Source organism: Denticeps clupeoides, chromosome 3 (genome assembly GCF_900700375.1).
Source record: "Denticeps clupeoides chromosome 3, fDenClu1.1, whole genome shotgun sequence".
NCBI lineage: Eukaryota > Metazoa > Chordata > Actinopteri > Clupeiformes > Denticipitidae > Denticeps > Denticeps clupeoides.
This window is the reverse complement of record NC_041709.1, coordinates 19164069-19181402: the sequence shown is the minus strand read 5'-3', so window position 1 is coordinate 19181402 and position 17334 is coordinate 19164069. Positions and strand designations below refer to the sequence as shown.

Here is a 17334-nt window from a genome sequence, read left to right as displayed (position 1 = left end):
TTTTGTTATCAATCCTTTCATTGAGACTGGTCAAACTTGTTCATATCTGAAATAAGATTAGTTAGAGTTGCCATTTTAACTCAGCCAGTAGAACCTGGATCTCAGAGAAAGAAAGAAGAGTGGACAGGGGAGAACCGAGCGTTTCTAGCATGAATACAACCGCTGGTTTACTGCATATAGGTATATATTTCATTTAGATTTTTTTTTATGTAATAGGCGAAACATTTCACCTGATTCTGATGGCAGAGGCTTAGTCAGTATCACTCAGGATTCTTTTGAATTTTGAGTGTTGGGAAAGAGTCATGCTTCAATTTATTGCTGCTTTAAATCTTAAATACCTGAACAAACTTTATTTAAATAAATAATTTAACCACTGGGTTAATTATGGTGGCATATCGTCCATTAAACCCGGAGTCTAGTTTCTAGTTAAAATTATGTTATGGTTTAGCTGCCATTTTGATGCTTTTTTGAGTCATTAAAGTGTCCAGACTGGTCCTGGTTTACCCGAAAGGTGGTTGAAGATTAGGATGTATCAATACAGGGGCATAGTTTCTTTTTCTCAGGGCTTCTCAGAACGTGCCAGCGTTGATGGGGTGAGGAGAAGCCCCATCTACAGCAGCACCGATCAATATAGGCCTGTGATAAATGCTGCTCAGCAAACAAGAAAAATATTAATTATTATAATGTCACTTACAGTCTTGCTGCAGACGTTGCAGTTTTGTCTAAATTACGCAGCAACAGGTAAGACTGCTCAAACACAGTACACTATTTCCTAATATTTAAACATTTCTAATATTAAAAAAAAAAAGTTTTTGGTCTTCTGCTTTCAGTGATTTGGTTTGGATTTAATTAAACCAAACTTTAGGAAAATACATTGTGTCTGGAAAGGCTACATGCATGCAGTGCATATAATGTGATTTTAAATAAAATAAACCTCCAGCATCCATAATAAGTTGTTCCAGTGATGCCTTGAAACAGGGTTTTCCCATCCTTCCCACCTCCCCACTACCTGCCATATTCCTGTGAATTTGAAAGGCAAAAACAGATGCCCCAGTGACCAGGTGGTCTTATTCCTGCCGAGTAAATGCAATTTAAAATCCTAATTCAACAATCTCTGAAGCTGAGGAACATCACAGTGGCAGATCGAGGAGAGTATGTGTGCTTTGTAAAGAGAAACACTTGGTATGAACGGGCCGACGTGTTTCTGAAATTAAGAAGTAAGAATGAATTAGGTTAATTTATTATTATTAGGTAATTTATTAATCTATTCTCAATATACACTCGCTCACTTGGTCACATCATCCAATCACATAGCTTCTCCTATCACTGATGACACTGATGACACCCAGCTCTATCTGTCATTCCCACCAGCAGATGCTACTATAGCAACAAAAATTTCGGCCTGTCTCTCAGACATATCGGCAACCTGTCCAAATCCGAGATTCTGATCTTTCCGGGCAACAATTCCCCTCAGCAAAACCTTTCAATTCAAATTGTCTCGCTACTGTTAACACCCACGGTATCTGCAAAAAGCCTTGGAGTTTGGATAGATGACAAACTGAGTTTGAACCATCACGTTGCTGCGATCTCCAGATCCTGCAGGTTCACTCTCTACAACATTCGCAAGATTCGGCCTTTTCTCTCGCAACAGGCTACGCAGCTCCTTGTCCAGGCAATGGTCATCTCCAAACTCGACTATTGTAACTCTCTCCTGGCTGGAGCCTCTGCAGTCACCATAAAACCACTCCAGATGATCCAAAATATGGCAGCCCGTCTCATCTTCAATCAGCCAAAATACACCCATGTTACACCTCTTCTTACCTCCCTCCACTGGCTCCCGGTAGCTGCTCGCATTGAGTTCAAATCCTTGATGCTGCCTACAGGGCTGTAAATGGAACTGCGCCCTCCTACATCAACACACTACTACCTAGCTACACTCCTGCACGCTCTCTCAGATCAGCAAACGAAAGGAGACTAAAAATTCCTTCTTCACGGGGTCTCCGATTCGATTCATCTCTGTTCTCTGTTGTTGTCCCTGGTTGGTGGAACAACCTGCCCTCCTCCACACGACTAGCCGAGACTATCACCACTTTTAAGAAGCAGGTGAAAACCCTCTTGTTAAAAAAATATTACAGAAAAATCTAACACTTACACACGCACATGCGTACACATTGCACAAACAATACATAAATGTATAAATACATTATAATTTTTCTTTGTCTAGCACTTAACAATCTCCAAGCATGCTCTTTGCTTATCAGGGCTCTTAGTTTGTAAACTCAATATTCTATAGAAATCAAACGAGAATTTCTGGTGTCTTCCTCTTGTAAGTTGCTTTGGATAAAAGCGTCTACTAAATAAAGTAAAGTAAAGTATTTGGGGTTTGGTGGCTTTTAAAACAGTCTATAATTGTCTGTCTCTCACTTTCAGATAAGGAAGGTTTGGTGACTGTGAGCTCTTGGCTGCTCTTCTCTCCACCTGCCCCAGAGTGGATCTCCTGCTCAGTGTCTCTGTCTGATCAGGAGAAGAGGGAGAGCAGGGTGGTACCACCAGTTATGGACACAACCCCTAATGGAGGTGTGTGAGATAATAAGCAGCATATTGGGCAGTGTTGGGGAGTAACGGAATACATGTAACGCCGTTACGTATTTAGAATACAAAATATGAGTAACTGTATTTCGTTACAGTTACCATTTAAATGAGTGATAATCAGAATACAGCTACTTTTTTAAATAAATGGATTACACGGCTGTGTTTTCCTGTTTCATATGTTAGACTATCCTCTCTCTATCTCCTCTCTAATTTTGGTAATTCCACATTACCAAACATGCTGCGTAGAGTAGATCTGTGCGATTCATGACTCACCCGGGTTAATCATCCGGATCCTTTAAATGACTCATGAGTCAAAAATCTGAGGTCTCCATTGAACCGAATCCTTCGTGTCCTATCTACACCATGTCTAAATTGTAAACTCCATCACATAAATACATCTTATAATCATTAAAACATCAATTACTACCATAAGAGTTACATAACTTCCAGTTTCTTTGCACGACCACACTTCAAAATTAGGTCTATCCTACAAACCTACAAACGTCCCGCAAAGTTGAATCCTCCTAGTGGACTCCTTGTGTCAGTCAGAGCCGAAAACAGCCCTGCAGGCGAATCTGAATCGCTCACAGACGGGTTAGCGCTCCTGTAGCACAGACCAGAGTCACGAGTGAATCCACCGGTTACCTTCCTTTACAGCCTAATGCTGACTCAAGTGACTCACGCACCCGGATCAGAGAGCGGGTAGCGGGTAGCTCCTGCAGCCGAATCTGAACCGCTCAGAGAGCGGGTTAGAGCCAATACTGACTCAAGTGACTCAAGTGACTCACACACCCGGATCAGTTTAGTGAGTGACTCAGAGGGAGCCGAATCCGAGTATTACAGCTCTAGAGAAGAGACGCTTGACACAGCGGAGTAGCTCTGAGAAGCCTTTCATAAACTAGTACCTCTATGAACCAGGTACCAGTACAAGAGGATAACAGCAGGGCAACAGGGGAGGCCTTCACCCAAGATCATCACATGCCCTCTGCCTGCTCCAGTTACCCCTAATTCCCAGGCAACAGCCCACTAATCCCCCAACTCACCATAACAGTGGGTAACCCATAGCTCACTAAACCCAGAGGCGGCCCTTATGTAAATTAGGCCAGCCCTATTGGCTGACAACACTACAACACGATTTAATTCAGTATTACATCATGATCTTTATACTCTTACAGTGCACATGGACTGAGTGTGTGTCCCCCGGTTTAACCTCGCCGCACGGAGGGTTTGAGGAGGGTGCGGTCCTAATCAAAAGAGGGTCATTTTTCTTGTGCAAGGCTATTTTTTATTTTAAGTAAGTGATGGAATATGTTGGTGACCATAACAGTAAATACTTTTCAATGGCATATTTTATTTTTCTCTTCCACTTCTCAGCTTTATAAATAAATAAATGGAAAAACGGTGCTTTTTTATTATCTGTGATTGCTATATTCATGTAGTAAAAAGTAATCCAAACCTGGAGTAAAGTTTTAATTTAGCTGGCAGAAATATATGGGGGGGGGGGGGGGAGTGAAAGTGAAGTGATTGCTGTGCAGTGTTTCACAATGACAAAAAAAAACACTTTCACTTCACAATAAGATTTGAGTGTAATCAATGTTAAAATTGTCTCTTCATATTTAAGGTTGCATCAGTCTTTCAAAGTGCACCAAAAGGTATGTGATTGTACTGTATATTTAGTTATGTCTACATACATATGTTTAGTTTGTACATTTTTAAATCAAGTAACACCGTCAATATTGTTCAGCTGTCTTATATATGTGAATGAATGAACAAGTTCCTTACACTCTGACTCAGATGTAACACCCTTCACAGCAGCTGCAGCAAATTCTCAAACTTATCTTCTATTTTGCTACTAAAATTCTATTAAATTTAAGGAAATTGTTCAATCATATTTTAGCATACCACATATTTAAAAATATGTTCATTGCAACAACCAGAAACATGTTATTTAGTCCTTTAAATTTACTAATGTTGGGGCGTAGTGTGTAATGCCGAGGTACAGAGGCAAAGGCAAAGAACCCAAGTGCACTAAGCCACTTTGGCCTGCCCGAATTGCAATATCAAGTGCAGCTGCAGGGCATCACGTGGTGGGCAGTTCGACTGTTTGCAATTCTGCCAGTTTGCTTCCAGGGTCCAAAAGCATCCCCATTAGGTGAACTGTTGACTGTACCACAGGAGCCATAGGTTTTCAGTTGTTGAGTGAGTGGTGTCTGCGCCCTGTTGTTGTCAGTGACCCATTCAATGACCTGGAAAAGTAAGTGAGTTTATAAATGGTTTGGTGTTTTCAAAAAAAGTACTGTTGCAATGTTCTGTGAAAAGTAAAAAGTGTGGTTATGCTGCTATGATAGACATTGCATGTGGGGCTTGTTCAAAAGATCCTCAGGATTTGCATAAATCTATATAGCTATTTAGGTTCTAGCCAGGCGTCACATTGTGTTACCTAATCCCAATCATACCTGGATTACATTTTATGATATAATTATACTGCAACTTTACAGTAAACCATTGCCTGTGTGTCATAAAAAAATGAATTGTTCTTTGCTGCAATAAACATTCCAGGAGGAATGAATGAATCTACTGAACACAAATCACTAATGGAAGTGAAGCTCAGTGAGATGCCAGGTAAAATCAGCAGTTTTGTCATCTCCTTCACACTCATTGTTACATTAATTGTACCAATAGAGACCAGTAGCTATAGGACACATTTTGCTTATTTCAAAATGTAAAAATATATTTTTATGGCAGGATTGTTACATTAACCCAAATTTCTCTGTGATTGGGTAAGAAACTTGAAACATATCGGCAGTATAATTAAGATCATTCATGATTAGAGAAATTTACCACAGCGCCTGACTTAGGGACTGTTGCAAAGTTGTCTTTATAATGGGGTGACGGTAAAATAAAGAAATAAATACCAGTTTACTGTACTTCCCTTTACTAAGGGAAGAACTGTCAGGAATTCCCTTCTTTTGGGTACCAGTCAGTTTGACGAAATCAGGTCACAGTTCGCGATGTGCAGACAATCAGGGGAGCGGCTGTCGAATTGTCCCCAAAGTCCCGGGCATGGGACCAGTAGGCCGGCGACAGGTGTCCCTGTCCACTGCGCATGCGCAACGCGTGACGAATGACGACATGCACGGTAACGTTTGCTTAAAGGTAAAAAGGGATAATAAAAAACAAGCCTCGACCCCACACAGAACCGAAACTGTCCAACAGGTAAGTTCTACACTTCATCCAATCTCATTCAGATTTCCTGGATTTAATTAACACGAATGTGTTGGATCCATAATGGAGTTCAAATGGATTCGTATTACATTTTTTAGGAGAATTAACTTATTGTGGGATTCACAACTTTAGGTCGTATTCATGGCGCCTGGAAATCCCCTCGTTTTAAATGATCGCGCTGAAAACGTTACTACTGTGTTCTAAACGCCATCACTGATTATGGTTTACAGCCATGCTGCTGCTTTTGCTGGGCGTGATTATGATGTTACACTGCAGTACTGCTGTACCTGGTGAGGGAACAGACTTTCTAATACACACGGCCAGGAATTCTTTTTAAACTCCTAAAGTACAGTTCAGGCCAAAAGTTTGGACACACCTTCTCATTCAATGTGAAAGTGAAGTGATTGCTGTGCAGTGTTTCACAATGACAAAAAAAAACACTTTCACTTCACAATAAGATTTGAGTGTAATCAATGTTAAAATTGTCTCTTCATATTTAAGGTTGCATCAGTCTTTCAAAGTGCACCAAAAGGTATGTGATTGTACTGTATATTTAGTTATGTCTACATACATATGTTTAGTTTGTACATTTTTAAATCAAGTAACACCGTCAATATTGTTCAGCTGTCTTATATATGTGAATGAATGAACAAGTTCCTTACACTCTGACTCAGATGTAACACCCTTCACAGCAGCTGCAGCAAATTCTCAAACTTATCTTCTATTTTGCTACTAAAATTCTATTAAATTTAAGGAAATTGTTCAATCATATTTTAGCATACCACATATTTAAAAATATGTTCATTGCAACAACCAGAAACATGTTATTTAGTCCTTTAAATTTACTAATGTTGGGGCGTAGTGTGTAATGCCGAGGTACAGAGGCAAAGGCAAAGAACCCAAGTGCACTAAGCCACTTTGGCCTGCCCGAATTGCAATATCAAGTGCAGCTGCAGGGCATCACGTGGTGGGCAGTTCGACTGTTTGCAATTCTGCCAGTTTGCTTCCAGGGTCCAAAAGCATCCCCATTAGGTGAACTGTTGACTGTACCACAGGAGCCATAGGTTTTCAGTTGTTGAGTGAGTGGTGTCTGCGCCCTGTTGTTGTCAGTGACCCATTCAATGACCTGGAAAAGTAAGTGAGTTTATAAATGGTTTGGTGTTTTCAAAAAAAGTACTGTTGCAATGTTCTGTGAAAAGTAAAAAGTGTGGTTATGCTGCTATGATAGACATTGCATGTGGGGCTTGTTCAAAAGATCCTCAGGATTTGCATAAATCTATATAGCTATTTAGGTTCTAGCCAGGCGTCACATTGTGTTACCTAATCCCAATCATACCTGGATTACATTTTATGATATAATTATACTGCAACTTTACAGTAAACCATTGCCTGTGTGTCATAAAAAAATGAATTGTTCTTTGCTGCAATAAACATTCCAGGAGGAATGAATGAATCTACTGAACACAAATCACTAATGGAAGTGAAGCTCAGTGAGATGCCAGGTAAAATCAGCAGTTTTGTCATCTCCTTCACACTCATTGTTACATTAATTGTACCAATAGAGACCAGTAGCTATAGGACACATTTTGCTTATTTCAAAATGTAAAAATATATTTTTATGGCAGGATTGTTACATTAACCCAAATTTCTCTGTGATTGGGTAAGAAACTTGAAACATATCGGCAGTATAATTAAGATCATTCATGATTAGAGAAATTTACCACAGCGCCTGACTTAGGGACTGTTGCAAAGTTGTCTTTATAATGGGGTGACGGTAAAATAAAGAAATAAATACCAGTTTACTGTACTTCCCTTTACTAAGGGAAGAACTGTCAGGAATTCCCTTCTTTTGGGTACCAGTCAGTTTGACGAAATCAGGTCACAGTTCGCGATGTGCAGACAATCAGGGGAGCGGCTGTCGAATTGTCCCCAAAGTCCCGGGCATGGGACCAGTAGGCCGGCGACAGGTGTCCCTGTCCACTGCGCATGCGCAACGCGTGACGAATGACGACATGCACGGTAACGTTTGCTTAAAGGTAAAAAGGAATAATAAAAAACAAGCCTCGACCCCACACAGAACCGAAACTGTCCAACAGGTAAGTTCTACACTTCATCCAATCTCATTCAGATTTCCTGGATTTAATTAACACGAATGTGTTGGATCCATAATGGAGTTCAAATGGATTCGTATTACATTTTTTAGGAGAATTAACTTATTGTGGGATTCACAACTTTAGGTCGTATTCATGGCGCCTGGAAATCCCCTCGTTTTAAATGATCGCGCTGAAAACGTTACTACTGTGTTCTAAACGCCATCACTGATTATGGTTTACAGCCATGCTGCTGCTTTTGCTGGGCGTGATTATGATGTTACACTGCAGTACTGCTGTACCTGGTGAGGGAACAGACTTTCTAATACACACGGCCAGGAATTCTTTTTAAACTCCTAAAGTACAGTTCAGGCCAAAAGTTTGGACACACCTTCTCATTCAATGTGTTTTCGTTTTTTCATGACCATTTACATTGGTAGATTCTCACTGAAGGCATCAAAACTATGAATGAACACATGTGGAGTTATGTACTTAACAAAAAAGGTGAAATAACTGAAAATATGTTTTATATTCTAGTTTCACCCTTTGCTCTGATTTCTGCTTTGCACACTCTTGGCATTCTCTCGATGAGCTTCAAGAGGTCGTCACCTGAAATGCTTTTCCAACAGTCTTGAAGGAGTTCTCAGAGGTGTTTAGCACTTGTTGGCCCCTTTTCCTTCACTCTGCGGTCCAGCTCACCCCAAACCATCTCGACTGGGTTCAGGTCCGGTGACTGTGGAGGTCAGGTCTCCACTTTTTGTTAAGTACATAACTCCACATGTGTTCATTCATAGTTTTTATGCCTTCAGTGAGAATCTACCAATGTAAATGGTCATGAAAATAAAGAAAACACATTGACTGAGAAGGTGCGTCCAAACTTTTGGCCTGTACTGTATGATATGATCACTATAAAATGATTACTTGTTTCTATTTTCCAGAGACATTCACAGTACATGTTCCTGGTCGACCCGTTTCAGCAACAGTCGGTTCCATTGTTACTCTGCCTTGTGGACTCTCTCCGTCCTTTAATGCTTCAACATTACATGTCCGCTGGGACCAGCCTGATTCGTATCAAAGCCCCATTCTTGTCTACATGAATCAGAAGGTCCAGCATGCTGCTGCTGACCCTTAGTATAGGGACAGGGTGTCTCTGGCAGGTGAACTGGAGAAGGGGGACGTGTCCCTAATGCTGGAAAACATTACACTTGCCGACGGAGGACAGTACATGTGTTTTGTCGAGAGCAAGGCTTGGTATGAAGAAGGCCAGATGTCTCTGTCCATAAGAGGTGGTTTGATGTTCTGGGTGTTAAATCAATGTCTTAGGTCCTGAAGGAAGATCATGTTCTAGCCACCTAATGTCCTTTATTAATGCTTTTCTAGTTCTGGGCAGTCCTCCACTCCTCTCATTGTCTGAAGCGGAGCAGCTGGGTCAGGTGAATGTTACCTGTTCATCATTTGGGTGGTTCCCACAACCGGAGCTTACTTGGAAGGACAAAGAAGGAAGATTAATGAATAACAGCAGTCAATTCAGTACAGGTAAATGTTAACATTTACGAACATATTTTTACATGGACAGTTTTGTGCAAAAGTTTTGTTTTCAGGTGAACTACAGAAGGTTTAGATTATTTAGAATTAAACTGCGCTTTCATTGGACATTTGTTCATTTTCTCGCCATACCATTAGGTCCTTGCCCTTCGTGCCCTTAGTTAGAAACTAAACACTTTTTATCATTCACTCGTGTTAATGAGAATCTCATGAAGCGACTCTTGATGATAGACTCTTGCCAATAGTGAACAAAGCAGCCATGAAGGTAAAAGGAGACGACTCTGAAAAAACAGATTCACCAAACATACTTCGCTTTCTCCTGCTACAAAAAAGCGGTGAACTGTGAACCAGTTTTCTATATCAGTGGCGTAAAACATAGGGAGCCCATGATGTTTTGGTGTGTGTGTGTGTGTGTGTGTGTGATTACTGTAGTAGTAATAGGTAATAGATTTCCCATGAACTGGCCCTAAAATTGATATTTGTCTTATATTTTTACTTGTATTGTTTGTGTGGATGTATTGCCATATCATCATCTCTCTCTCTCTCTCTCTCTCTCTCTCTCTCTCTCTCTCTCTCTCTCTCTCTCTTATTTAGATGTGGAGGGTTTGGTGACTGTGAACTCTTGGCTGCTCTTGTCTTTCTCAGAAACACCCTGGATCTCCTGCTCAGTGTCTCTATCAGATCTGGAGAGAAGGGAGAGCAGAGTGGTGCTAAAAAATGTGTTTACTGATCAATATGCAGACACTTGGAAAATTGGCTTCTTTACAGTCCTTGCGCTTCTGTTGCTGATCTTAGTAGTAATTATTCTCATTATTCTCACATGGTGCAAAAAAGGTACGAGGCTAATAAAGTTTGTACTGATACCTGTAAATTGTTTGATAAAAGTTTAAAGTCAAGAGGTATTCAACTTTGTATTTCTAGAAATTGATTAATATCTAGAAAAGTAATGATTTTCCCATGTCAAATATAGCCACATATATAAATGTATTCTGTTTTTTTTCTAGATCAACAGAGCAGGGCACAGAATACTGATGCAGGTACATGGCTGTTTCCTTGTTCCTTAATCTGCTTTTACATCAGTAATTTTATATATAATTTTTTATCTTTTTTCAGAAAAGTGTGAACTAGACCCCCTTAATGGTAATACCATTTCATCACAAGTCGCATATATTTCAGTTGTGTGTGTGTGTGTGTGTGTGTGTGTGTATATATATATTTATTTTGTTTTTTTTTGAAAATGGAAACTTGGTTGAACATCAAACTCATTTTGTGTCTATCTTTTAAAGGAACTAAGAGTCAGGCTTTTTTTAGAACAGAGACATCAGAAAAACAAACAACCACCGAAGGAATCATTCAAACTCCAGGTGAGTGAAAAATGTATTCTTGCGACGTTTACTTTTACACATTGCATCAAGTAACGTATTATTCTGTGTTGCTAACAGAATGGCAGTTTGTCAAAACAAAAAAAGGTAAATGAATCTTTGCCTTTTTTGCCGTTTGGATTTGTCTGCAACATGTCTGTTGAAAATAACATAAAAATCTAATATCTCATCAGTGGCTCTCATCCTGGATGGTGGCACTGCTCCTGCGTCTCTGGCTGTGTCTGCATCAGGGAAGGAAGTGAGATGTAAAAACCCGCAGCAACCTGCAGGGCATGAGGAGCAGCACCTTCATGTTCTGTGTAAACACAGGCTGGGATGTGATCAGCACTACTGGGAGGTTGTGGGATTCATGTGCAATAGTGACCCTGGGGGTATGTCAGTAATGAGACAGAGCTGCTACGCAGGGGTGTGCAGCGACAGAGCGGTTCATGAACATAGTGTTCCACTGACCCATGGGAATGGGTTCTGGCTCCTCTGCCATGACATGCATTGCCTCTATGTGAATACAACACCTGTAACTAGAGTATCAGTGGAAGAGCCTTTTGAGACTCTAGGAGTGTTTTTAGACTTTAACCAAGAGATTCTTTATTTTTATAATGCTGACAAAAAAGCACTTATCTGTACTTTACCTATTCCGCCTAACAGGACACTGATTCCTCTGATCAGCCCTGGTACGGAGACTGATAAAGTTATGATGATATGTTAACAAATGTAACATCCACCAAACACACTTTTAAAGGTATGGAATAGTTTTAGGCTGGTCTGGAAATGCAATAAACTGACAATGCTTTAAGAAAACGCTTCTCTGGCTGTTTCTGCATCAGGGAAGGAAGTGAGATGTAAAAACCCGCAGCAACCTGCAGGACATGAGGAGCAGCACCTTCAAGAAAATGCTTTAAGAATGATTATCAGCCAATTATTCAGTCACTGCATTTTGAAAATAGTTTTTTTAAAAGCATTCTTAGTTTTCAGCATTTTTTCACAACTGTATAAAAGTTTTGCAAGTTGTTACTGTTACAAACAAAAAAGACACTTCTGCATGTTGACCGGGTTTCATCGAAGTAATGTTACAGATGCAAATATATAAAGATACAGCAATCTAAGTTTTTTAAGTGAAGTGATTGTCACATGTGATACACAGCAGCACAGCACACGATGCATACAGTGAAATTTGTCCTCTGCATTTAACCCATCACCCTGAGTGAGCAGTGGGCAGCCATGACAGGCGCCCGGGTGTGTGGGGACAGTGCTTTGCTCAGTGGCACCTCAGTGGCACCTTGTCAGATCAGGAATCGAACCAGCAACCTTCTGATTACAGGGCCTCTTCCTTAACCGCTAGGCCACCACTGCCCCTAGAAGTAACCGTCTACTCAGGTTTTTTTGTTTTAGTGTCATTTTTTTGTTGTTGCCAGAATTGTAACGTTTTTTTTTTATTTAAGTTTAACATTTAAGTTTATTATGTTTTTTGGCTTCTCTCTGTAGAAATATGTGAATACATTATAAATATTTATTTCATAATACAGTAATGTGTTACAAATATTTTATTTATAATTCTACGTGACCTGATTATTTCACCCCAGTGGTGGTGCAGTGGTGACCTAGCAGGGAAGGAAACAGAGCCGTAATCTTAAGGTTGGCGGTTCGAATCCCGAACCAAATCCCGAACTGCCTAGGTTGCACTGAGGAAAATACCGTCCCCCACACACTGCTCCCGGTCATGGCTGCGCTGTGTGCTGTGCTGTGCTGTGTCAAAAGTGACAACTAATCACTTCACTTCAGTAACTTCAACGTACAAACACTATTTTAATTTTAATTAAATAAATGGGACTTGAGGACCCGACGCAATTTTTTGCTCTGTATTAATGTGGTCTTAAAATGACCACTTTTTATATTACTCCTAGCAGGTAAAGATCATACACTGCTTATATTATGGTGTCCCACAGTGCTCAGTTCATGGTCGCTCTCAAGCCTGGTTCAAGTTCCTGTAACACAAAGGAGGGAAAATCACAATTTTTTTTTTAGAAGGACCAAGTTAGACCAGTGGACCTGGGCCTTTTATCCTCAGATGTTCTTCAACTGACAGCCTTCAAGGTCCAGGTACTGTTCATTTTCCGAACTTACACTACACGTGAGTCAGACTTACATTTTAGTGTCATTTCAAATTTTCACTTTCAGAGCACTATAACATTCCTTGCCTATCACCATTCGACATGTGCATGCTGATATCACCATGAAACATTTGCATGCTGACATCATGCCATGACATCATGCTTGGTTTAAATGGTGTCAGAACAGCCCAGTTTGTTGTGTATGATTCTGTGTAGGCATGGAACAGGAGGTTGATGATTAGTGTTCGCTGTCACAAATGTCTATAGTGGGCATTTTAGCATCAGAACTGGACCACAGTGTAGTGGATGACGGGGTCCATGAGTATCATTTAACTGGAGAAGACAAGGGGCTGTGGTGGCCTAGAGGTTAAGGAAGTGGAGACATCATCAGAAGGTTGCCAGCTCAAATCTCAATCTGCCAAGGTGCCACTCAGATGCCACTGAGCAAAGTCCCCACACTGCTCCCCGGGCAGCAGTCATGACTGCCAACTGCTCACCAAGGGTGATGGTTAAAAGCAGAGGACACATTTCGTTGTATCACGTGTGCTGTGCTGCAGTGTTTCACAATGACAAACACTTCACTTTTTCACTTCACTTTTCAATCAGGGTGCACTATGGGAAGAAGGTGAGCCGGCCGAGGTAGTTTGTTGCTTTAACCAATATTCTGCTGGGGAACCTTGGGTCCTGCATTCATTTGGATGTCATGTACAATTTCCTAAACACTGTTGCTGACTAGGTACATCTCTGTATGGGAACAGTATTCCCTGAGGGCAGGACCCTCTTTCAGCAGCCGCTGGACTTGCAGTCTGTGCGAGGTGCTGGTTGGAATCCCGTTTTCCCTTTTAAATTTTCATTTAAAATGAAGAAGCTCCTCCTCATTCTCTCTGTGTTGGACTTCATGGAGCAGAAGCACTTCTCTGAGAGAAGAACAGAGAGAACAGTCCATTGTTGGGGTGGCTGAGGTCCTTCACTATCTTCCTGGCCCTGGTCCAGCACCGCTTGCTGTAGATGGATTGAAGGTCAGGGAGTTTGGTACAGATGATGCGTTCAGCTGATCGAACCACCCTCTGTAGGGCTCGCTTGTCCTGCATGGTGCTTGGCCCGAACCAGGTTGAGATGTTTCCCGTCAGGATGCTCTCTATGGTGCAGGAGTAGAAGTTCCTCAGCAACTTGGAGGGCAGTCTAAAGTCTCTCAGGCGTCTAAGGTGGTAGAGACACTGCCGGGCCTTTTTCACCACGGTGTTGATGTGAGAGGACCATGACAGGTCCTGCGGGATGTAAACACTGAGGTATCTGAAGCTGTCCACTCTCTTGTATAATGGAGCTTTACACACACAAGCACACACTGTGTGTAACATAAATATATAATTTTTGCTATATTGCAGCCATTTGCTCATTTTTTCCTCATCAATGTACACACAACACCCCATATTGACCAAAACATTTGGCAGATTTATTAACAATGTGTGTTAGTGTGTCAGAAATATTTCATGGTCATCCGCAGGTGTGTTGGGTGAGCTCATTGCAAGATCACATGGAGTTCACCTTATAATTGTATGAAAGGTCAGACTATATGTAGGCCGCAGAAGGTCTACAAACATACAATAAGTGCTGTGTATGACATATGACAAATAATCAGTTTCACTCACAGATGTATGCTGTACAATCATTCCACCACAGAAAAGGAAAATTTCAAAGAGATCACTGAAAGCCAAAACAACCATGTCCACAATGAGCAATTCTATATTATTGTATGTTAATTACACAGTGCTCAATAATATTATATATGTGTGTGTGCGCGTGTGTATGTGTGTTCTTGTACTTGGTGCACAGGAGCATGGAGTTGAAGTTATTGTACCACATTTGTGGTTTTCTTGCTGCTGGGAGGTATTGTGATGTTTGTCCTGTTAAAAATAGTTCTGTTTCTGTAGTGAAAAAAAGAAAAAGTAAAAAGAAAAAGTGAAGTGATTGTCACAACACATGGTGCACACAACGAAATGTGTCCTCTGCATTTAACCCACCACCCTTTAATTATGAATTTGAATTATTTGTGGTTTCACAAATTCATATTCTGTTAGAATGTGTATTATTATTATGTTTTTCAGTGACATTATAATTATAATATTTGATCCTACGTTTCATTAATGAGTACAAAATCCATACCTTTAATCTTCTTTTGCTGTATATTTGTTTCTGTTTAACACATTCTTTTATTTTAGGATGATTAATTATTGGAAAAAATCAGAGTCAGTGTATTTGTAACATCCTGGTGCCTTTGGGCCACCATGTGGCGCCATATCTTCACTTATCTCTGTACTAACGGTGCCTTCCATATTTATCTAGATATCTTTATGCGATTTCTTGTTATTGACATGTCATACCAACTTAAATCTTCCTTTATTCTATTTTTCTATTTATTTAGACCAAATGTATATTTCAGACATCAATCAGTAGTTTTAATTATTTGCAACCCTCTTTGTGTTTCTGTAGAAGTGTCCTTGTAAAAAAGTCCCATTGCACCCACTTGCCTGAACCTGCCCATGACACAAAAACGTTTTAGAAAATTAATGACTTGATAAACATAGAAAAGACAAAGCACTAATGGGAGAGAAAGTAGAGATCAGTAAGACACCAGGTAAAATCAGCTTTTTCGTCGTCTCTTTCACACTTGTCTTCACACATTAGGGAACATATTAGGGAATAAATAAAGGCATACGTCACTGCCTGTTGACCACCTGCGCCTCACACAAGGCCGACACCCAGAGACCACAAGGTCTTCTCCTTCCTCTACCTCGCCCCCCTCCCACGTCTCCATGAATTTCATCATCGGACTGCCACAATCCAGGGGTATGACCACCATTATGGTCCACGTTGACCGCTTTTCAAAGATGGCCGGGTTCATTGCCCTTCCTGGACTCCCCACTGCTGCCCAGACCGCCGACATCGTCCTCCAGGAAGTGGTGCGGCAGTTCGGGCCCATGTAGACCTCCGATCTGACCGAGGTGCCCCAGTTTGTCCCTGGTGGAGCTCACTTGGAACCAACACTGTTACTCGGCCATGGTGCATTCTCCTTTCGATGTGGTCACCGGCCTCAAACCCACCTGGTTCTCCACGACCACGATCGAGGGACCGGTGGCAGCAGTCAGAAGGCGTACCGCTGTCGTCGACCTGCCCTCGTCATCCTCCGGTCATCCTCCCCAACTCTTCCAGTGTCCACTCCCCGTGCATCGACTTGACCCCCCGCTCCAAGCATGTCTGCAAGTGTGTCCCCAAACTTGCAAGTTGACATATTCCTATTATATTACTATTACTATTTTTGAAAAATGTGTTGAAGAAATTACTCAAATGGGAGCTCAAATGGGAGAAACAGGAGTAAACACAGAGACACCAGGTAAAATTTACAGATTGTTCTTCTTTTTATTCCAGAAATGCTGGAACTACTGAACTACTGACACATGGTTTAACTTCACACGTGCTCATTCATAGTTTTGTTTTACCAATGTAAATGGTCATAAAAATGAAGAAAACACAATGAATAAGAAGATGTGTCCAAACTTTTGGCCTGTACTGTACGTAAAGGTAAATTACACAGACTACACTGTGAACATAAAAATCACACTTTACACTTTACTTTAAAAATAAGAAAAGTCATTCAAATATAAGTAAATCCTTCATAAAGAAATGAAAATATGTAACAATATTTACAATGGAACTGCATATTGCACAAAACTTAAACAAAGAGTATTAATAGATTAATTTATCATGTTTTAGATGAATGACCTTGCTACATAATGTGACTATAAAATATGACTACAATTCTCACCAAACTGTTGCAATTTAAAACCATTGTATATATGATATGATATTAACTAGAATGTGTTGACTATAAATTCATTTCTAACTTTGTGTTGTTTTTTGGTGAATTATGGTTTCTGTCATTCTGTACAGGGTTGTCTACATCCCAGTGTAATATGTGGAATATATTCATCTCTTTTTGTTTTTTAATATAAAGAGAGACACTGGCGTTAAGAAACATTTGATGTCCTAATCAACTTAAAACTAATGAATTCCATTCTCCTCATGTTCTTGTTCAGCACAACTGGACAGTGACGGGTTTTAATTAACATTCATAACATTCATATAAACATGGAATATGAAGATCACACCAGTCCTGTTGTGCTGGGGTGTGCTGCAGTGACACAATCGTGATAAAACAAAGTCCCATTTACCCAACAGAATGACTTCTGGCTGTAAATAAACATATTATAACAGCAAAATCATGCTTTGGTGTTTATCTTAATAATAAAAGTAAAAAAAACTCCAGATATGTTAAAATTAGAATTTGCGTCATTGTGGTATAATGACACTCATCCAGGTCTCCAGAGAAGGACC

The 17334-nt window shown here is 40.5% G+C and overlaps 1 protein-coding gene and 1 long non-coding RNA gene across 2 annotated transcripts; both read left to right on the top strand.

Moving 5' to 3' along the window:
• The first annotated feature begins 113 nt into the window (after positions 1–113).
• LOC114785159 (uncharacterized) lies at positions 114–3805 on the top strand. The gene is made up of 3 exons (XR_003749019.1): positions 114–180; positions 697–741; positions 3768–3805. It is a non-coding gene; the product is annotated as an uncharacterized LOC114785159 (long non-coding RNA).
• A 4182-nt stretch (positions 3806–7987) lies between these two features.
• LOC114787175 (butyrophilin subfamily 2 member A2-like) lies at positions 7988–15926 on the top strand. The gene is given in 10 exon segments (XM_028975032.1): positions 7988–8212; positions 8846–9193; positions 9288–9443; positions 10047–10286; positions 10457–10489; positions 10566–10592; positions 10739–10816; positions 10895–10921; positions 11008–11205; positions 15694–15926. Coding segments are annotated over 10 exon segments (1398 nt in total). The 5' UTR covers positions 7988–8154.
• Positions 15927–17334: the final 1408 nt, after the last annotated feature.